This window comes from Physeter macrocephalus, chromosome 7 (genome assembly GCF_002837175.3).
Source record: "Physeter macrocephalus isolate SW-GA chromosome 7, ASM283717v5, whole genome shotgun sequence".
Lineage (NCBI taxonomy): Eukaryota > Metazoa > Chordata > Mammalia > Artiodactyla > Physeteridae > Physeter > Physeter macrocephalus.
Genome location: NC_041220.1, coordinates 37899110 through 37922202, shown reverse-complemented (window position 1 = coordinate 37922202; position 23093 = coordinate 37899110). Strand labels below are relative to the sequence as shown.

The following is a 23093-nucleotide window of genomic DNA, read 5'->3' as shown; positions in this document are numbered from 1 at the left end:
TTTGCGGTACGCGGGCCTCCCACTGCCGCGGCCTCTCCCGTTGCGGAGCACAGGCCCCGGACACGCAGGCCCAGCGGCCACGGCCCACGGGCCCAGCCGCTCCGCGGCACGCGGGATCCTCCCGGACCGGGGCACGAACCCGCGTCCCCTACATCGGCAGGCGGACCCCCAACCACTGCGCCACCAGGGAAGCCCAAGACTAATTTTTAAAAAATATATGGGACTGACATGGAAGCAACCTAAATGTCCACTGACAGAGGAATAGATAAAGAAGATGTGGTACATAGATACAATGGAATATTACTCAGCCATAAAAAAACAAAATAATGCCATTGCACAGCAACATGGATGCAACTGGAGATGATCACACTAAGTGAAGTAAGTCAGAAAGAGAAAGACAAAGGCCATATGACATCACTTATGTGTGATAAGTGGAATCTAGAATATGGCACACATGAACCTATCTACAAAACAGAAACAGACTCACAGACATAGAAAAGGGCCTGCGCGTCCGGAGCCTGTGCTCCGCAATGGGAGAGGCCACAACAGTGAGGGACCCACGTACCGCAAAAAATAATAATAATAATAATAATAATGCCGTTTGCTGCAACATGGATGAACCTAGAGATTGATTACTCATTCATAAAAAAACAAAATAATGTCGTTTGGGCTTCCCTGGTGGCGCAGGGGTTGAGAGTCCGCCTGCCGATGCAGGGGACACGGGTTCGTGCCCCGGTCTGGGAGGATCCCGCATGCCACGGAGTGGCTGGGCCCGTGGGCCATGGCCACTGGGCCTGCGCGTCCGGAGCCGGTGCTCCGAAATGGGAGAGGCCACAACAGGGAGGGGCCCACGTACCGCAAAAAAAAAAAAAAATAATAATAATAATGCCGTTTGCTGCAACATGGATGAACCTAGAGATTGTCATACTGAGTGAAGTAAGTCAGACAGAGAAAGAAATATCATATGATATCACTTATATGTGGAATCTTTAAAAAAATGGTACAAATGAACTTATTTACAAAACAGAAATGGAGTCACAGAAGTAGAAACCAAATTTATGGTTACTACGGGTGAAGGGGGATGAGGGATAAATTGGGAGATTGAGACTGACATATACACACTACTATATATAAAATAGATAACTAATAAGGACCTACTGTACAGCACAGGGAACTCTACTCAATACTCTGTAATGACCTGTATGGGAAAATAATCTAAGAAAGAGTGGATATATGTATAACTGATTCACTTTGCTGTACACCTGAAACTAACACAACATTGTAAATCAACTATACTCCAATAAAATTTTTTTTTAAATACACGGGTCTGGGACTTCCCTGGCAGTCCAGTAGTTAAGACTTTGCCTTCCAATTCAGGAGTGTAGGTTTGATCCCTGGTCGGGGAGCTAAGATCCCACATGCCTTGGGGCCAAAAAAGCAAAACATAAAACAGAAGCAAACAAATTCAATAAACACTTTAAAAAAAAAATACATGGGTCTGGCATTTCCTGTAATGATGGACTAAGGAATTCAGACCAACACTTCTCATAATTATATTAGGAAAGATGGGTAAAATAAATAGTTAGAAATTCTGTTGACAAGGTCATAGAGATAACAAGGTAAAAATTTCAGGGCCGAGATCTCGGTGAAGATAAACTCAGAGAAGTTGGGTTAGCCTGCCATTTGGAGCTGCTATTTCTGAAAAGTATGCTAAAACTGAGTAGGGCATCTGACAGTATCAGAGCAACAGCATCAAAAATTGGAATCTAGGGCCTACACTGGGTCAGGGTTGTTGATAAACCCAACATGCTTTGAGTTGGGTTCCTGAAAGGCAATTTGCTAAATGAAAGTATATGCCCAATGACTGAATTGGATATCTCTATGAAAAACAATAATGATACTTGGTCCCTACATGGCATTCTACTATAGGAGGATCATAGATCTTAATGTAAAAGAAAAATAATAAAGCTTTTAGAAGATAATTTAGGAAATAATCTTCATGATTGTGAAGACAGCAAAGTTTTCACACAATGAAAAAAAGGTATTACCACAAAATACCATACCTTGTGGTATTTTTACATAATAAAACATTCCACAGCAATTTAAGTAAAAGAACTTCAGATACGTGCAGAAACATAGATAATTCTCACAAATGAAAAAGTTACAAAATAATATATACCTTATGATTTCATTTCTGTAATATTCAAACACAATTAGATGTAGAGTATAGAGTTAGAAGTCTAGGTTACTGTTTTCTGGGATGCTTAGTGTACTATTTCTTGACTAGGTGGTAATTACATGGCTGTTCACTCTGTGACAATGTATTGATCTGTACCTTTGTCTTCTTTGTTCTTTTCTGTGTTATACTTCACATCAAAATTTCTGAAAAATTAATACGCAAGCTATTAAAAAGGAAATTATTTCTGTATGAAAGCAAAATAAAGAGCCTGTCAACAATATGTACTGAAAACTTACTACACTGCCGAGCACCTTGCAACGTGCTGTGAAGGTAGATATGAAAGATACAGAAAAGAATGCGCTGCGATCTAAAGAGGTTAGATGTGATAAGAAATTTAATATACCTGAAACATATGTGAATATTGTTATTATAATAACTAAATGACTTTTTCCAAGAAAACTTGTCAAGAGTTACACATTTCAGTGCACTCCATTTTCAGATGGCGTTTTCATAAGAAGAAAATGAGTACCCATTATTTGCATAGCTAAATGTGCAAAATTTTAAATATACTGCTGGTATTTAAAACCCCTACTCTCAATTTTTTTTTTTTAGTTGGAGTATAATTGCTTTACAATGTTGTGTTAGTTTCTGCTGTACAATGAAGTGAATCAGCTCTATGTATACCTATATCCTCTCCCTCTTGGACCTCCCTCCCTCCCCCCCATCCCACCCACCTAGGTTGTCATAGAGCACCGAGCTGAGCTTCCTGTGCTTTATAGCATGTTCCCACTAGGTATCTATTTTACACATGGTACTGTATATATGTCAATCCTAATCTCCCAATTCGTCCCACCCTCCCCTTACCCCACTGTGTCCACATGTCCGTTCTCTATGTCTACGTCTCTATTCCTGCCCTGCAAATAGGTTCATCTGTACCATTTTCCTAGATTCCACATATATGCATTAATATACTATACTTGTTTTTCTCCTTCTGGCTTACTTCACTCTGTATGACAGACTCTAGATTCATCCACATCTCTACAAATGACCCAATTTCATTCTTTTTTTTATGGCTGAGTAATATTTCATTGTATATATGTGCCACATCTTCTTTATCCATTCATCTGTCATTGGACATTTAGGTTGTTTCCATGTCCTGGCTATTGTAAAATCTTTATAACTGTAAATATGTAAATATATTTATGTGATAAATGTGATTTTGTTCATATAATTAAACATTTCAAATTTATCCTCAGCAAATACTTTCCAAATTACTGGGGAAAGAACTACTGAAGTCATAGATACTACATATTTTCTTATGGTTTGCAAAATATATTTAGCATTCTGAAAATACTAATATTTTATATTACTTCACATGAGTTTTTTTTTAGAATGCAATCACAAAGAGCAATTGAATTCTCTTTTATCATAGTTTTTAAGTACAGATATTCTAATTGTCCCCTCAGAATTATTCCACCTGGACCAGCAGGTCTTCTTTCCTGGCTGAAATTCTGACTTGCAGATTAGTAGCACCCTAGAGTTCTACCTACATATATCTCTGTGGGCAAAAAAGTCCTTCTTTTTTTTTTTGCACGCTAATCCTAGGTTTATTCAACACAATTCTTTCCTCTACACAACAAAGTACAAACACAATATTACCTTAAATGTTACATACAAAGTTACAAAACTCAAAACAGAAAATGTATAGTACTGACTGTAGAATAAAAGCCAAAAAAGCAATGTACACGTTGCCAAGGTAACCTGCACGACCACCATGAATACCAACACAACAGGGGGCTTCTGTGATGACCCGACAGAAGTGGCTCTCAGCTTACCAGTTTCAGAGAGAAAGGGAGACGTGTGTGTGTGTGTGTGTGTGTGTGTGTGTGCGCGCGCGCACACATGAGTACACATGGAAAGAACCATTTTGGGTATTTGGCCCTAGAGGTCAGAAGAGGACTCAAGCAGGGGAGCAGGGCCAGGCTCACAGGAACGGCAGTTGCATAAAAGCACACCCTTTCCTGTGGGACCCTGCAGGCCAACAGGTTAGGGCACGAGCAGGCCACCAGATCGGCCCCAGGTCACCTGTGGAACCGGAAAACATGCTCCCAGGCTGGGGCTGTACCACCTCCTGGAGCCCCCGGCTCATCCCTGCTGGCTTTGCCACTAAACTGACTCTCAGGAACTAGAAATGTGGAAGCTTTCTAGCCAGAAAACTAGAGGGCATCTTTATAAGCACGACCCCAAACCAACGACACTCCTGCAGCCGGAACTCTGCCGCCAGGGGAAACGTGGCAATTACTGCCTTCACCTTCAAAGCCTGCCCCTGAGTGAGGGATTTCTTTCCTACCGATCCTCCTAAGGCTAGAAAAGTGACAAAAGTGAGTTGGATGGGATGCAAGTCACAGGGCAGAGCTTCGGTGGCCCTGCGTGTCGGGAGGAGTTGAAGCTGGAGCGGCTCCTGTGGCTGCGGCGGCTGGGGGACCTGCGCCGAGGAGAACGCGACCTTCTCCTCATCCGTGGGGGTGACCTGCGCCACATGGGAGGCGGTGGCAGCATTCTCCTGGGAGGGCTGAATCGCCTGGGGGGTGGCCGAGGCCACGGGGCCAGCACAGCAGTGGCAGTGATCTCCTGGCCATCGATTTGTCCTGTTGAAAAAAGGATAAAGTCACAAAATATCTAACAAGCACCTACCCTGGGCCGGCCCAATGCCAACTATGGGCATACCATGGTGAGTGAGACAGGGAGGAGCCTGGGGGGACAAGGACAAACTACTCTGATCACAGAAAGAACCTCATAACATCGATGTGTCCTCCGTCCATGTGCTTCAGCGCCTTCTCGGCCTCATCTGGATTCTCAAACTCCACATATGCGTAGTCTTTAAACAGATGCGGGTGCATACTTTCTACAGGCACGTCAATCATTTTAATTTTCCCATAGGTGGAGAATATCTCCATGATATGATCCTTGGTCACATTCCTAGTGAGCCTTCCAATGTGCACTTTGGTGGGTTGAGGGGAAGGGCTCCGCCTTTTCCTTTCCTTTTCATCTCTTCTGGGTAGTTTGGATTTGGAGCGTGAATGCCGCCTGTTGTCCTGCCTGCGCCGAGAAGGACTCGGAGAGCCAGAGGAGCTGCTGGAGCTGGAGCTGGAGCCCGAGCTGGAGGTCGAGCTGGACCGAGACCTTGTGCTGCTGGTACCACTGGAAGCGCTGCGCCTCGTTCGCGTTTTATCCCTGCCAAGATATTCTCGCTTGACTCCTTGGTGGCCCCCTTATCTTTAGAGTGATCCTTGGACTTCTTATCAGAGCGGTCTTTGCATTTGGTAGGAGAAGGAGCCCTAGTGCTGGACTTTTTATTCTTTTCTTTGACTCCTAGCAAGCTCTTCTTTTTCACTCCTGATAAATGCATTCTCCCCTTCTGAGGTGTCCAAAGCAGCAGTGCCGGCCTCACTTACCTGAACTCTCACTTGTAACTAGAGTCCGAGAAACGATCCCTAATCGATTGCAATTTACGCCAAAGTGCAGCAAGTCCCCAGTCCAGGCGCCGGGCTGTGAGCACTTCCAGGGTAGGGCCCGGCATTGCTGGCCTGGGTCTCCCCAGCGAGAGGGCCGCGAGGGCGGAGGCAGAGTTCCCCGCTGCCCCGAATTCCCGGGGGCCTCACTGGGCCCGCCGCAGAGCGGACCTAAAAAAGTACATTTTAAAAAAATTTTATTTTATATTGGACTACAGTTGATTTACAATGTTGTGTTAGTTTCAGGCATACAGCAAAGTGATTCCGTTATACATATACATATATCTATTCTTTTTCAAATTCTTTTCCCATTTAGGTTATTACAGAATACTGAGTTCCCTGTGCCATACAGTAGGCCCTTGATTGTTAACTATCTTAAATATAGTAGTGTGTATTCACACAATCCCAAACTCCCAATTTATCCCTCCTCCCACCTTTCCCTTTTGGTAACCATATGTTTGTTTTCTCTAAGTCTGTGAGTTTGCTTCTGTTTTGTAAATAAGTTCATTTGTATCATTTTTTTATTCCACATACAAGCAATATCATATAATATTTGTCTTTTTCTGTCTGACTTACTTCACTTCGTATGATAATCTCCAGGTCCATCCATACTGCTGCAAATGACATTATTTTTAATGGGTTAGTAATATTCCATTGTGTATATGTCCCACATCTTCTTTATCCATTCATCTGTCAATGGACATTTAGGTTGCTTCCATGTCTTGGCTATTGTAAACAGCACTGCAATGAACATTGGGGTGCATGTATCCTTTTGAACCATAGTTTTCTCTGGATATATGCCCAGGAGTGGGATTGTTAGATCATATGGTAGCTCTATTTTTATTTTTTTAAGTAACCTCTCTACTGTTCTCCATAGTAGCTGTACTAATTTACATTCCCACAACAGTGTAAGAGGGTTCCCTTTTCTCCACACCCTCTCCAGCATTTATTGTTTGTAGACTTTTTGATGATGGCCATTCTGACTGGTGTGAAGTGGTATCTCATTGTAGTTTTCATTTGCATTTCTCTAATAATTAGCGATGTTGAGCATCTTTTCATGTGCCTCTTGGCCATCTGTATGTCTTCTTTGGGGAAATGTCTGTTTAGGTCAAAAAAATCAATTTTTAATGGCACCCTTAGTGCAATTTATTTAATACTGTCCTCATATTTATTTTTAAATATAAAATTACTTTTTAGTGTTAATTATATTAATAATATTGTACATTAAATCTCTAGTACTTATTTATCTTATAACTGGTACCTTGATCTTGGGCTTCCCAACCTCCAGAACTGCAAGAAACACATTTCTGTTGTTTATTAAAGTCACCCAATCCATGGTATGGCTGCTTCATTTTGCAGGAAGAAACCTGAACATCAGTAATGTTTGTTAATTTATACCACCAGAACTAACAAGAGAAATATTCTAGAGTTAAAAAACATCATTGCTGCACTGGCTTTCTGCTAAAAGTTGTTTCTTTGAAAATGTTTTGTGAATTTCTTGAAAGTCACAGAATTTAATTATTAAATTCCCTATGTTTACATGAAAAGATATTAAGATAATAACATTAGTAAGATATAGTCTTATTGTGTTTGAACATATAATTGGTCCTGCAAAGTTTCTAAGTGTGTAAGTACATAGGGTGATGCACCAGGAACAGTGGTAAATGTAAAATTTGTACACCAAAGGAGGTTAGGGTTGACAGTTGATGTGTGTTTGCATAGTACTTTATATAAGATTGAGAAAAAAATGGGAAGATACAATGAAAACTTAGGTTCACACAAAAACCTACATACCCACATACAAATGTTACAGTAGCTTTATTCATAGTACCCAAAAACTATAAACAACTTGAATGCCCTTCAATGTATGAATGGTTAAACAAACTGCAGTGCTTCCATACTGTGGAATACTACACAGCAATAAAATAAGAATGAATTATTGTGTGTGTGTGACACGCACAACTTGGATTGATCTCAAGGGAATTATGCTGAGTGAAGAAGCCAACCTCCAAAGTTTACATATCATATGATTCCATTTATATACCATTCTTGAAATGACAAAATTATACAGATGGAGAACAGATTAATGTTTGCCAGGGGTTAAAGACTGGGAACAGGGGTAGGGATGGAGCCAGATGGCCGTGGGTAGCATGAGGGGTCCTTGTGATCAAACTGTTCTGCATTTTGACTGTGGTGGTGGCCCACAAATCCATACATGAGATTAAAAAACTACATGGAACTAAATACACACACACATGCAAATAACTGCATGTTTTAAAAACATAAAATGTCAAAAGGTTAATAGATTGTCTCAATGTCAACTTCCTGGTTGTGATATTGTACTATAGCTAAGCAAGATGTTACCTTTGCCAGAAACTGGATAAAGGATACACGGGATCTCTCTGTATTACATTTTACAACTCTGTGTGAGTCTATGATTATCTGAAAATAAAAATGTTTTTAAGTGGTAAGAAATTTCAGAAAAAAGAATGTTATCTCCACTTGAGGGAGTCAAGGAAGGCTTCATGGAGGAGGCATCGTTTGAACTAGACTGTAGCTCTTCATGTAATCCAGTAACTATGGTTAATAAGGTTTATCATTTTGAAAAGTGAAATGAAAAATTAGAATAACAGAGAACAACCTGACAATCTCTTTTGGAATGATCCCAATAAAACTTCTTTTGTAGAATTAGAATTAAACAAGAAGTCAGCACATTCTGTTGACCTACTCATCTCTTCATTTTGAAAATACTTATTCAAGCTATTGTGATCAAGTAGCAATCATATAAAATAAGACTGTAGTTACAGCAAGTTATAATAACAGTGTTTCTTGAGCACCTGCTATGTTCCAAGAACTTTGCTAAGCACTTTGAAATATCTCATTTTAATCTCTACAACGGTGTTTGAGGTAAATGTTATTATCCCTGTTCGATAAGTGAGTATATTGAGGCTTAGTGTGTATAAATAACTGGCTTAAGTCACACAATGTAAAATCTGGGATTACTTCTTAACACATTATTAACTGGGGGATTTTTGCAGAAATTAACGCCTGTGGCCGTAATATGTCTCCGGTCAAAAATGTGTTAAATCAATGTGTAAGTAATAACAAAGCTATATTTTCTGCATAATACAAAAATAAAAGGTCAGTTCAACAACACTTATTGAAAGACTATTATATACAGAGCACTTTATTAGGTACTGTGGGAAGAGAGATAAAAGATGTAGCTGAGAAATGGCCTGCCCTCTTGCACAGTTAATAAATATTATTTCAGTCATGACTTCTTAACTTTTTCCAATGAGATGGTTAAAACAGACATGTCCAGGAATGCTGAAACCCTTTATAAGTTATCTTTCAAAGAAAGTTATTTTAAAAATATGATACTGTATTATCTATTTCTCTGTGCACATAAAATTTGAACTATTGCTCATATTTTCACTGTGGCCTAACCTCTATTTCTCAAATCTTTTGTAAAAGAAAATATCAAAAATATTTCTCTGAGGAGTCGGCTAGGTCTCGCTGCCCGGTTGGAACTCGCGACGCGAGGGGAGGGGAGAGGAGGGGAGGGGAGGAGAGGGGAGGAGAGGGGAGGAGAAGGGAAGGGGAGGGGAACGAGGTGAAGGAGGAAAAAGAAGGGGAGGGGCGGAGTGGGGCTAGGCGGAGGGGGCGTGTGTGTGACGCTTTGGCACTCGCTGACGCACAAGCAAGTAGTCCCTTGAGGTGCCCCAGGGGCTGAAGCGCTCAGAGTGTGGGGGATGGGAGCTCTCGGGCTCAGGCTCCGTCCCCTTTTCTGTCCCCTTAGCAAAAAAAAAAAAAAAAAAAAAAAAAAAAAAAAATTTCTCTGAGAAATATGATGCCATTGTGAAATTAAACTTCTAAAATTTCTCCTTAATTTAAATCTCTTCAAGTTTGTTTGCCAAAGAAATTCCTCATTATCACATTATAAAATTTATTTTAATTTGGAAAGTCACGTCCAGAAATCTGGAAAATGCTACTCATGGTGTCAATTTATATGGATTCATTTTTAAATGCCTTCTCAAAGATGAATTGTATTCTTTCTGTTTTACTATAGTTTTCATTATTACTTGAACGTCCCAAGGGCTTGCTTCCCTGTATCTACCTGGGTGCTACCTAGAGGCCCAACTGCAAAACATACTCAAACAAGGGGAACCAATTTTTAACAGAACACTGAGAGTAATTAAGTTTGAAATGTACTTAAGTCTTTGTTTAAAATTCAACATTTTCCTCAATTTTTTTCAAAAGAGTTCATTAAATGAAATATGTTTTTGCAAAATATTTAATGCTGTCAATTCATATCGGATTTCCTACCTTATTTTAGCCAAGTCCCTAAATTTTATCAGTTCATATACCAGTGTTATTTAGGTTGATAAAAGTCCATTTTTTTCTACTAATGTTTCTTTCAAAGTGGTTACGGTACAATACAGAACTCACATGAGTAGCTGTACACAATGAGGAAAGGGTAATGGAAAGATTCCGTGAAATCTCACCACCAACAGACCTCTACGCCATGGCACCGATGCTAACTTCATAGTGCCTAGATCACTTGAATGTTGTGTATCTAACAACTCAGTAATAATTTACCAAAGCTGAAATTATGAAGGTGGTTGATATTAGGCTTTTTCTCATCAACTTCATATCTAGGCAGTGAGCAGTTCAGTGTCATGCTAGAGGTAGCAGGAGGCAGCTTTCACGATGATGTCTTCCCTCTGAGTCCAGAAGAGTCTAAGAGGCCCGTGGTCCAAGCACGGACTGGAAATGTGGAGGAGGGAGTGGTAAGAAGGGGAATCTGCAGTCATTTCAAAATAGAGGTCTGACCTCTAGTTTCATTTGCACAACTACAGCTACACACTAACACCTGGACCTTATTCCCCTTCAAGGCCTTGCAGTTTGGAAAAGCTTTAAATACAAATACACAAGCACTTGGTGATAATTCCATTTCATTCAGTAGTTTGTACTGATTCTGTTTTTATTTCCTCCTATCCAACCATACAAAAATCTTACCACATAAGGTATGCTGGTTGTTCTTAAGTGAATTTTCATTCTAGCCTCAGACTTTAAGAGAATTTGCAGTAAGTTGATTGGTGACATTTTCCCCATCTTCCCCTTCCTCTTGGATTATTATATTATAATATCAAGCAAATTGATGATATTTATTTTTTATTATTATATTTTGACATTCTCAGTAGTGCAATGTTAAATAAATATTATTTGCTTAACTTAGAATAAGTACATTATATAGAGTTTGTATAATTATTATAGGCCACAGAAAACAGAATCTTCCCCACATTTATTGTTGTTTGCTGGAAATGAAAATAAAGTTGTATTTCGGTTTCTCTTTGTTTCCTTAATTTTAGTTCCCATTCTTTTGCCGTCATGAAGTGTTTGGTATTCCGCTGTCTGTTTGCTTGAGCTTTCATAATGATTAAGATCACTTTCCTCATTCCATTAATAGGAAAAACACCTAATACTTTTCTGTATGTAAAAATGTAGTTCTTTCCTTTTCACACTTCCTTTTACTCTTTGTCCTGCACCTTGAAAGTGGAAATTTACCGAGATGAGAGAAGCTGGGGAAATGAAGGAGGGAATCACTTCAAATTGTATGTATGCATGAGAAATTTATGTCAACAAGCCAAAATTTGATGATAGAAAACAAGTGACTGCAAATTGGGACAGAATCCATCTGGCAGAAGCAGGACGCTATGTGAAACAGAGCTAGGAAGGAAATAGCAGATAGTTTAGTTCGATCGGTCACATCCAGGTGATCTGCATGACTTCTTCTGCAATTCTATATCTCTAAGAACGGCCTCTACACAAAAATGTATTCCATTCTTCTAGGTTGTTCTCTCTCAGACACCAGTTTTGGAAGCGATCCAGTCCCGGAAGGCAGTCACTCTAGCATAAACACCGGGTTTATTGGGATGCCCACATTCGTCTCCCCAGCTCACTATTCCAGCGAGGTACCAGATATCTCTAGCATCTGGACTAACCAGTGGTCCTCCGGAGTCACCCTAAAGGAGAAGGGAAAGATTGGTAATTAGTATTTCAGTTTATCACAGAGAAATGTGCTGTTTTTCTAACATGAGTTTAATGAAAGGGGCGGTTTTCAAAAATCTTCAGTGTGCTCAAATGAGAAGCAATGCTTTTTATCTATGCCAGTAATTCACATAAATGAGGCACTCCCCTACCTGGAGAATAGCTTAGACTCAGGGTTCAGTACACAGAGATTAAAGACTCCATCTCTTGGCAGGACAGTACTAGTCTGATACATCTGACAAAATAACTGCCCATACTCTTTATCAGTTTGACACAGCTCCCAAAAGAAGGGTGAAGAATTTATTACTGATAAAGAGTATGGACATTAGGGTCAGACACCTGGGTTTAAATCTCAAGTCTGGCCCTTCCAAGCTGACTAAGACCTTTAACTTGCTTATTTGTAATGCTCCTAATAATACCTACCTTCAATGATAATTTTGAAGATTATGCAAGACAGTGTATGCAATGTACTCAGCATAGAGCCTGGCACAAAACAGAACTTAGTAAATATTATATATAATCACAAATTCCAATTGTTTGTCCCTGTGAAAAACAGCCAGTGGGCTGTTTCTTTATACAGGTCATAAAAACAAGGTGCTGGCTGATCGTCCGGAAAAATCCTGGGGTTTCTAGTTACTGACCACCCATTAAGTGTTCAGCACTATATGAAACTATTAATTAATATATTATTTCATTAACCCATGTAATTCTGGCAACAAAACATGGAGTTAGGTTTCATTTTCTCCATTTTAGCAGTGAAGAAACTGAAGCCAACAGAAGTTAAGCAATTTTCCTGATATCACATGCTATTCAATATCCAGAGTGATCTAACTCAGAAGCCTATGCTTTTTTTCCCCTTACATTATACTAACTTCCTTGTGAATTTTCTTTTGTCCACATAAAAATATTAACTAATAGTAATAATAACTCAATTAGAAATAATGTGTTTGTAATTTTTAAATCAATTAACCAATAAGTATTTACTTATACTCTCATATGTGGTAGGAGATGTAAAAAGAGTATAAACACATGAGCCATCCTCTCAAGCACTGTACAATCTGCTTATAGAAATAAAATGTACTATATGAAGCTATTTGATAACAAATCATTTTGATAATTGAAACCGAGGCATATGTGAAGACATAGCAGATTAGGAAAAAGAAATAGAAGATGCCAGAGACAACAAAGCTTAAATTTGTTTAAGACACAGGAGTGAATGAGACTGAGAATAAGTTAATTAAGGAAAAAAAGACAGCAGTGAGTCTAACAGCATTACAAGCTGAAAACGAAGGTAATGCCAGCAAGTATCAAATAGAGAAATATGTAGTGGGTTCTGTTAACATTAGTTAGCTCACATGCGATTGGTGAATAGGGGAGTTATATCAGGATAAGGAGGAAGTTTTCATGGCTTATATGTGTTTTTGTCTTAGGCAGGGGAGCCAGAATAATGGGAGTAGAATTACAATCTTCAGAAGAAAAGGCCTCAGCTCAGCTATTGCACAGGTGGAAGTCTTTGAGGCTCTATTTTAAGAAAATGTTAAGAGTGTCTGTGCCGAGGAACCCCTCTCCCTGCCCAGAGTGGCACAGCCCAGGCTTGCTTAATTCTTGGGTCCTGTCAGGTCGGAGTTCCTCCTCTGCCCAGGGCTATACTCCCATGTGCATTGTCTCAGCCTCAGCAAGTCAGCATTTCTACTCTATTATTTCTGTGCATTTTTAACTTCCCTTAAGTCAGCCACCAGCCCCCCTTGGCATTCTGTCTACCTACATTGTCTAAGTTATTTTTCAAGGTACAATTATTTTTGTTGTTGTCGATGTTGTTAATTCTCTGGTCACAAATTTGCATAACCTTTGAGGGGTCTGTTGGTCTGTATCTAACCCTATTTTTACTATAAATTCAGTTATTTTTAGTGAGTGGTTTAGTGAGAAACATAACAGGAAGTTTATTCAAGAATATGTGTATGGGACTTCCCTGGTAGCACAGTGGTTAAGAATATGCCTGGCAATGCAGGGGACATAGGTTCCATCCCTGGCCCAGGAAGGTCCCACATGCAGCGGAGCAACTAAGCCCATATGCCACAACTACTAAGCCCGCGCTCTAGGACCTGCGAGCCACAACTACTGAACCTGCGTGCCTAGAGCCCGAGCTCCACAACAAGAGGAGCCACCACAATGAGAAGCTCGTGAACCACAATGAAGAGTAGACCCCGCTCACTGCAACTAGAGAAAGCCCGCTCACCGCAACGAAGACCCAACACAGCCAAAGAAAAAATAAAAGAATATGTGTATGTATAACTGATATAACTGATTCACTTTGCTGTACAGCAGAAACTAACACAACATTGTAAATCAACTATACTCCAATAAAAAAATTTTTTTTAAAGAATATATATATATCACAACAGAAACTTTTAAAACCAGAAGAAGCCAAACTAGAAACCAATGTTAGTGATCAAGATATGAAGTAATGAAGGAATAGAGTAGGGTCTTAACAGAAAGAATATAGACAAAGAGATAAATTTGGAAGAAATAGTAAAGAGGAAAAATATTCTATGACTTAATTGATTACATGTGAAGGAGATTTAAGAGTAAAAGAAGATTCCAAGAATAATGAAAGCCAACCACATAAATGAGAAACTTGAAGTGAAAAAACAGGTAACATTTCGTTAAGATGGCATGTACATAAATTTTAGTCTTATACTAACAACTTAAAACATATAAATGGAAACGGTTTTGGAGTATATGAAAATGTGAGACTGAATTTGGGCAAGAGGTTAATTTTGGAGATGTAGATTTGGAAGTCATTAAAGTGACAGCTGACTTAAAGAAAAGATAATCTCTTTGAGTGAGTATATAGAGAGGAAAAAAAATGAGTGTTGAGGAACAGCCAGGCTTAGAGAGAGGGAGAGAGGAAGAGAAAGAGAAACCAAAATAAGGAACCAGGAATGAGTTGTTGGAGAAGGAGGGAGGGGAAAATCACCATATTTCAGGATCACAGAACCCAAAGAAAGATCATATTTTAAGAGGAGGTAGCCACATGCCACTGAGATGGGAAGGAGTAGGACACCCAAGTAAAGGTTTTTGGATATAAAGTTATTAATGATTTTTGAGATATTAAAATATATGGAGGCAGTAAAGTGGCAAAAATTGTGGAGAGTAGACATAAAAGAGGGGGAAAAATGAGTGCCAGGTCCCCCCTGAAGTAGAAAAGCAGGATATTATAATCACAAGGCTAAACTTGGTTCCTCCTCTTTAATTCCCCAAATTTATGAGACATTCACATCTAATACTATTATCAAAATGGCATTGTAGAATAGGTGACATATTTTCAAGTGAAATCATATACATCTGTGATTTACTTCAAAATAGATCTAGAGTTTAGGGTGGGGAGAAGAAGGTTGGGGGGTTAAAATATATAGTAATGAAATAAGATCGACCATGAGTTGATAATGTTGAAGCTGGGTGATGAGTACACACTCCAGCCTATCACAGAAAATACTGTGGCCCCATTCCGACCCCCATATGCAAAGGCCAATTGGGGAGCCTAGACTTCCAGCCTTACCAGGATCTAATGAGGCCCAATCCCCCATCAGACTTATGTCAGAGAAGGCTGAGTGGGGAGCCACTCTTTCATCCCTGCCAGGTGATGATGAAGCCCTCCTCTGCCTCCTCTGTGGTGACCAGCTGGGGAGCATGGACTACTGCCCAATGGTAAGGAGGCATAACTCCCACTAGGGTGATGTCAGAAGAGACCTAGTGGAGAGCCAAACAGTGATGAGGTCACTACCCCATGAGGTCAGTGGAGACCACAAGGGAGCAGTAACAAGATGCCCCCATCCAGAATGGTATTTTTATATTGATACTTCATCCTCACTATCTCAGGCTTTACATGTGGAATCCCCCCAATGGAAGGGGTGGGGGCTTTTCTGTTCATGCAACAAGTTGGTGAGGATGGGGAAAAGAAAATATTTAAAGAAAATTATATTTAATAAGTTCCTCTAACCTTTAAAAAAAAAAAACAACAACAACCAAAAAAACCCACGCCTAGTGAGGAGCCTGAAATTCCACCTCCATCCAGCAGTAACAAAGCACTATTCACCACCCTGGTGTCAGAGGACAATGAATGGGGAATAAGATAGCACTTCCCTACCCGCTCTGGTGTCATGTCACAGGAACCCTGTTAAAACAGAAGATACAGAGACTCATAACATAATACCCAAAATGTCCAGGATATATCTGAAAATCACTGAATACCAAGAACCAGGAAAATTTTGACTTGAGTGAGAAAAGGCAATCAACAGACACTGACACTGAGATGACACAGATGTTGGAGTTATCTGACAAAGATTTTAAAGCAGCCATCACAAAAATGTCTTAATGAGCAACTACCACCATGCTTGAAATAAATGAAAAAATTTAGAAGTTTCAGTAAAGAAATAGCATACATAAAGAATCAAATGGAAATCTCAGAACTGAAAAATACAATAATCTACAAAAAAAAAAAAAAAACACCTCACTAGAAGTACTTAACAGAAGAATGGGGATGAGGGAAGAAAAAAATCAATGAACTTGAAGACAGAATGATAGAAATTACTCAATTTGAACAGAGAGAAAGAGGAGTGGGAAAAAAAAGAACAGAAGCTTAGAGATCTCTGAGACCATAATGGAAGAGCTAACATACCTGTTATTAGAGTTCCAGAAAGAGACAAAAAAGAAAGTAAGGCTGAAAAAGTTTTCAAAGAAATAATGGCTGAAAATTTCCCGAATTTGTCAAAGGACATAAACCTGCAGATTAAAAAGCTGAGCAAGCCCTAAGCAGTATAACCCAGAGAAATCCATGACAAGATATGTAATCAAACTTCTGAAAAATAAAGACAAGGAAAAAACCTTGAATACAGCAAGAGAGAAATGACACCTCATCTTTTAGGGAAAAACAATTCTAATAACAGCAGATTCCTCATCAGAGATCACAGAGGCCATGATTTAAGTGCTGGGGAAAAAAAAAATGTCAATCCTAAATTCTATATGTGGCAAAATTGTGATTTAGAAATGAATAGGAAATATAGAATTTTGCAAACAAAGAAAATCTAAGGGAATTTGTCACTAGCAGATATACACTAAAAGAATGGCTAAAGGAAGTTTCTGAAACAGAAAAGAAATGATATAAAAAGAATCTTAGAAAACCAGAAGGAAAGAAAGAACAAATTATGAGTAAATAGACTTCACTTCTCCTCTTGAGTTTTCTAAGTTACATTTGGCACTTGAAGCAGAAACATTGTTTGATGTGGCTCTCAGCATATAGAGAGGAAATATTTAATATTTGTATTTATTAATATTTAATATTATAAATGAGGGAGGGTTAAAGAGACTTAAAGGGTGGTACATTTTCTATTCTAAACCCCACTCAAACTAGTAAAATAATGCCAGTAGACTGTGATAAGTTATGTGTATTTAATTTAGAGGAACCACACAATTTTCTTACAAAGAGAGAGTCTGGTCAAAAACACTAATAAAATAAATCAAAATGGAACTCTAAAAAAAGGTTACTGTATGATGCTACACTCTCAAAATTACAAAATTATAGAGAGTGAACAGATTGGTGATTGCCAAGTGTTAGTGATGGTAAAGTGTTGGGGGAGGGAAATAGATGTTATTATAAAGGGAGACAGACCTCTGTGATGATAGAAGATGAGACCCCTCTGTACTATCTTTGCAACTTCCTGTAAAGCTGTAATTATTTAAAAATAAAAGGTGAACAAAAAATTATTTAGCAAACCACTTACCTGGCACGCATCTCTGTTTCCTTTCAAGGAGCCAGCACATAACATTCTAGGAGTTATGGCCTTATTGTAAGCTTTGTGTTCATTACAGATTTTAGTGTCTATGAGATCCACCTGTACTTGCCGAAGCTGATTTTGACTGCTTCCTAAAGGAAAAAAATAGACTTCATATTTATAAATCTACATATATTCTATAAACCTGAAGAAAGTCTTTTATAATTAATTATTAGATAAGATGGTGGCATAGAATCTTAGGATATGTATTTTTTCAGATACAGTAAAATTTGGGAAATGAATTCTTTTCTAACTATTTTAAATGAAGTTAGGTGCCTAGGAAAGAAGCTCCAGTTGTTTAAGTAATTTCTCTGTCATTGTTAAGCTTAGAAGATAATTTCAGCAGGGGAGAATGGTGGCTTTATGGTTCTCTGATCTTCACAACTGGGTGTATGTATTAATGATCCCTAATCTCTTATGTGGTTAATACCCTAGTAAAAATTTCAGATATATTTACTCTTTCAGACACCTTACCAAGCACAATTACTATAGTGGTAGTGATGTATTTGATAGTAACCTAAGGCCTGAAGGAATTTATGTGTCTTCTAAATGACTTAGTTCACAAGTAGGACCTGACTTGCCCCTGGTCCATATGACCAACCCACAAACATATTTTGGCATAATGGCATTCCATTTTTTAAATGCCTTAGAATACCAAATTAAATTACTATGATTTGACTTTCTCCTCAGATGCGCACCATCATTTCGCAGTGCTCCAAATCCTGTCACAAACATCTCATCACCAGGGTGAAATTCATGGGATGCATCAGGGAGACAAATTCTGTGTACTGCATTTGTGTAGGAAACAGGGCTAGAAAGCTCTGCAACTGAAATATCATAGTCATGTGATGGATATTTGTATTTTTCATGCACAATTATCCTCCGGAGGCCTTGTTTCATTTTTGGAGGCTTTATTTTTACTCCAAAGGAAGCAGTCCATCTGGCTGGGTCCTTATACCTGAGGAGAAAGTATGAGGAACAAATCCTACTTTACCATTTTTACCAATATAACTATTTACATTAAATAATTTAGTGTAAAAGTATCAATATAAGTTTTCTTTTTAAAATGATGGTTTATATGCATAGATACAAACTCTTTCCAGTCTAAGGCTCTGGTGTCAGATCAGGTGGAAATTCCACCTTGGCATGTTTCTTAGGATATGCACGCCACTCAGCATGCTGAGTCAACCACTCCAGATCCTAGGACCTTTTGACATTTCTGGGCATCAGTTGACTCCAGGGGACATATGGAAAGCATATCCTGTACACAATGAGAGAACTGAATGTATTCTATGTGCACCATGTTGCCTATCCACACATTTCTCTGAAAATCGAAAATGTTATACAATAATTTAACAGAGCATTACTTATCCTGTATACTGTAGGCATTTTGCACTGGGTTGGAAGATTGAATTGAAATTCCTTGAAATATAACTAGTCGACCTATTCAGTTGTATAATTTGTTACTACCAAATTACTTCATATTTAATTTTTTCTTACAACGTGGAATTTCCCTATCAGGGTCAAACCTACAATCCACCTAGCCTCCTTCTCTGATAGATGACTCTCAAATTCCTGCTTCCTTTGATAAATTATTGCGTAGTTGTCAATGCATAATTTATCTACATGTACTTTGGTACCATTTCCATTTCTAAACTATAAAACCTCTTACTAAGGTTTATGAGTTTCCCACTCTCATATGTATATGATCTTTAATTTGTATTAAACTCATCTCTCATGAGGTATTTCCTTCCTGCCAAGCCCCAGTGCACTTTGCTTACCCTTAGCCATTCTCAAGGTTCAGGACTTACATTCTAAAGCAGTGAGCCGCACTCACAAGCCATGTGTCATCGATCAAAGTTGCTCCACAGCGATGGAAACCATCCCATTGCAGACTAGCTTGCCAAGGCCATTCACCCTCTTGTACCTGTGTCCCACCAACAATCCTGAAACTCTGTCTTGTAGTTTTGTTCCTTCGTGTCCCACAGCCTGCAAAAGAGATGATGCGTTAGTTAGCAGTTGTTTTTTAAGTATCAAATAGTGTTACTGCGTCTCAAATTTCTTATACTTTGTGCTCCAACAGTATCAAATATTTTCTCTTGTGCTTACCTTTGCTTAAACTGTAGTGTTCCATTTATTTAACTCCTTTTCATCTTGTAAGATTTAAATCAGTCATTACCTTCTCTAGGATGCCTTCCCTAATAATTCCCTTGCCTCAAGACTGGATTACTTATGACTTTCTTGATGCTTACATCAAAATAATAATAATACTCTGTGTGTATATATGTCTCTATATAATAGATTAATATATATTAGTTTATATTATTGTATGTATATATATCTAATATTAGTATGAGGATATTGTTTATAACAGGATGTCTCAATCTTGGCACTATTGACACTGTTAGATGGATAATTCCTTGTGTGGGGGGCCGTCTCGTGCATAATAGGATGTTTAAAGGATCCCTGACCTATATACACTAGTACCAATAGCATCCCCCCACTACAATCATGATAACCAAAATGCCACAATAGGACAGAGTCACTTGGGGGCCAAATTGCCCCTGTTTGAGAACTATTAGTTTAGAACTCTGTTTATACATTAGTCTCATATATCTAGTCTCATTTGAGTATGAGCTGCCTTAAGCAAGGAGTAAATCTTATCCATTTTATATCCCTATTGACTAACACAGCACTAGCACATAGCAAGTTCCCACTAAATATTGGTGACAAAAATATATGCCATTTAGGTAATGGGATTATCCTTTGGTTTTATGTTTAGTTAAGTTTGTGAATTAACCAACATTCTGAGCTGGTGAATAACACACTTCCTTTCATCTTTTAACATAAATGTATTGTGTACTAATTCTGTTAAATATCAAATATATTCTCTAAATCATGGTAGGGTACTCTGCTATAGGGGAAAGGAAACACTAAGCCTGGAGTCAGTATTTTTTTAAAATATGGGTGAAGATATTATCTGGGCCTTCAATAATTTTATCAATCTATACTCCAACCCCATAATTGTCTGTAATTTTTACAATAGGGTTTAATAACAACAAGATTTTATTTAGTGTAGAGTAACACTAAATTTCTGCTTCTAGCTGACAAATAGCAACATACAGATTACTTTTATATAATCTTTAGAAAATGTTCATGAGAGTATATTGTAGATATCTGCAATCAGAACATTGAGAAGTATTTTTGCCTTTTCTTTAACAACTGTACTACTCTCTTCCGCTACACATCTGCCACAAGCCCCATACATCCATTCCAAAGTCCTCCCAGTTTTTATCCTTTTGCAATAAAATGTACCTCAGAAATAAGGTAAAATACCATGAGCTGTGCACAGATCAAACTTTATTCTGACCCTATAATACCAACAAAGTAAACCTAAATAATCCAGAGTTAAATTTTTTCATTCAGGTAATACAATTTTAATAAATATATTAAACTTACAATTGTTCAGAAAGTTGTCTGTTTCTGTATTGTTGATTTCTGAAACACACAGAAATGGTGAATAGAACAGGGTCTGCACATCAGAATTTCATAATGCCTCTGAGTACTTCAAATACTAAAGGTTTCTCAATTCCATTATTGTATAGTATCTCTATGTTGTTTAAAAAAAAGCAACACGGGCTTCCCTGGTGGCGCAGTGGTTGAGAGTCCGCCTGCCAATGCAGTAGTGAGAGGCCCGCGCACCGTGATGAAGAGTGGCCTCCGCTTGCCACAACTAGAGAAAGCCCTCACACAGAAACGAAGACCCAACACAGCAAAAATAAATAAATAAATAAATAAATAAACTCCTACCCCCAACACCTTCTTTGAAAAAAAAAAAGCAACACAGTTAGTTTATCATAGATAGAATATGTTCGTTGTCTTGGCGAGAAGGGAGATTTGAACGGTGTTTCTTAAACTTTTGTGTGGCTAAGAGTCACCTAGAGAGCATCTTTATACTGTAAATTCCTGTTCCTCTTCCCAGTGATTCTGACTCAGTAGCTTTGTGCTGAAACCCAGCAATCTGAATTTTATAGCCAGAAATAAGATGCAGGTAGTTCAGCCTTTTGGGGGGACACACTATTCTCAACCAGAGTATTGATTCCCCAGATGTGATGATATTTTTGTTGACCATTATTTCAGATTTTTTTTTTTACCAAACTCATAGGCATAGTTCCATCTGTATAACATATTCCAGTGGCCATAAATTTGTCTTTACTCCCATTTAAAAGCAAATGTTATCCTTTTCCAGGTCTTCTTTCTGCTGAAGTTTTAGCAAGACAGTTTGCCCTCAAATTGTCATTCAACTCTAGCCAGTGGCTCCTTAGTTTGTTGACTTGTCAACAATCAGGCCCTAATCCTATCCAAACACTAAACCAACTGATAGATACATAAAACTTTAAGAACTCAAATTTCCTGACTCAGTAGATTTCCAATGGCCCAAACTATTTTCTTAGAACATGGCAGGATGGGAGTTCTAAATGCAAAAAATTCTAAAGTTAGTTTTTCTTTTAGTATTTAATAGTATTGATTTACCAAAAAAAAAAAAAAAATCTGTGTTCTTGAGAGGCTTCTTTCTGACTTTCTCTATTCTGGCTATATTTGGGGAAAATGACAAAAATGAGGAAGAAGTGGCCATTTATTCTCAGTAAATAAAACACCACCACTAGTCTCCCTATTTCAATAACCTGTTCTTTATTTCAAGCTTTTCCTAGAGAAAATTCTGGTTTTGCATTTTTTTTTAATTGGAGTATATTTTCTTGACAATGTTGTGTTAGTTTCTGCTGTACAGTGACGTGAATCAGCTATATGAATACATATATCCCCTCCCTCTTAGACCTCCCTCCCTCCCCCCCATCCCACCCATCTAGGTCATCACAAAGCACCGAGCTTTCTGTGCTTTATAGCATGTTTCTACTAGCTATTTTACGCACAGTAGTGTACATATGTCAAACCTAATCTCTCAGTTCGTCCCACCCTCCCCTTCCCCACCTGTGTCTACATATCTGTTCTCGACTTCTATGTTTCTATTCCTGCCCTGCATATAGGTTCATCTATACCATTTTTCTAGATTCCACATATATGTGTTAATATACGATACTTGTTTTTATCTTTCTAGCTTACTTCACTCTGTATGACAGACTCTAGGTCCATCCACATCTCTACAAATGACCCAGTTTCATTCCTTTTTATGGCTGAGAAATATTCCATTGTACATATGTACCACATCTTCTTTACCCATTCACCTGTCATTGGACATTTAGGTTGTTTCCATGTCCTGCCTATTGTAAATAGTGCTGCAATGAACATTGGGGTGCATGTGTCTTTTTGCATTATGGGTTCCTCAGGGTATATGCCCAGTACTAGAATTTCTGGGTCATATGGTAGTTCTATTTTTAGTTTTTTAAGGAACCTCCATACTGTTCTCCATAGTGGCTGTATCAATTTACATTCCCACCAACAGTGCAAGAGGGCTCCCTTTTCTCCACACCCTCTCCAGCATTTATTGTTTGTAGATTTTTT

At 38.5% G+C, this 23093-nt stretch overlaps 2 protein-coding genes across 4 annotated transcripts in view; both read right to left on the bottom strand.

Annotated features, from left to right (window-relative positions):
• Nucleotides 1-4283: 4283 nt before the first annotated feature.
• Nucleotides 4284-5600, bottom strand: LOC102978259 (RNA-binding protein with serine-rich domain 1-like). Its single transcript, XM_055085946.1, is given in 3 exon segments — nt 4284-4829; nt 4994-5423; nt 5426-5600. Coding segments are annotated over 3 exon segments (879 nt in total). The 5' UTR covers nt 5589-5600; the 3' UTR covers nt 4284-4543.
• Nucleotides 5601-10632: 5032 nt separating this feature from the next.
• The window catches only part of TMPRSS11E (transmembrane serine protease 11E), a 51105-nt gene continuing 38644 nt past the window's right edge, over nt 10633-23093 (bottom strand). For 2 of the 3 annotated variants that reach the window (XM_055085943.1, XM_007123903.4), the window contains exons 6-10: nt 21033-21071; nt 19385-19562; nt 18272-18531; nt 17523-17665; nt 10634-11717 (exon numbers count right to left, since the gene is read on the bottom strand). In XM_055085943.1, coding sequence (XP_054941918.1) covers nt 11556-11717; nt 17523-17665; nt 18272-18531; nt 19385-19562; nt 21033-21071 — 782 coding nt within the window. In that variant the 3' untranslated portion in view covers nt 10634-11555. Of the gene's footprint in view, nt 11718-17522; nt 17666-18271; nt 18532-19384; nt 19563-21032; nt 21072-23093 lie in introns of all 3 variants that reach the window. The other variant, XM_024132026.3, reaches the window with a different exon arrangement.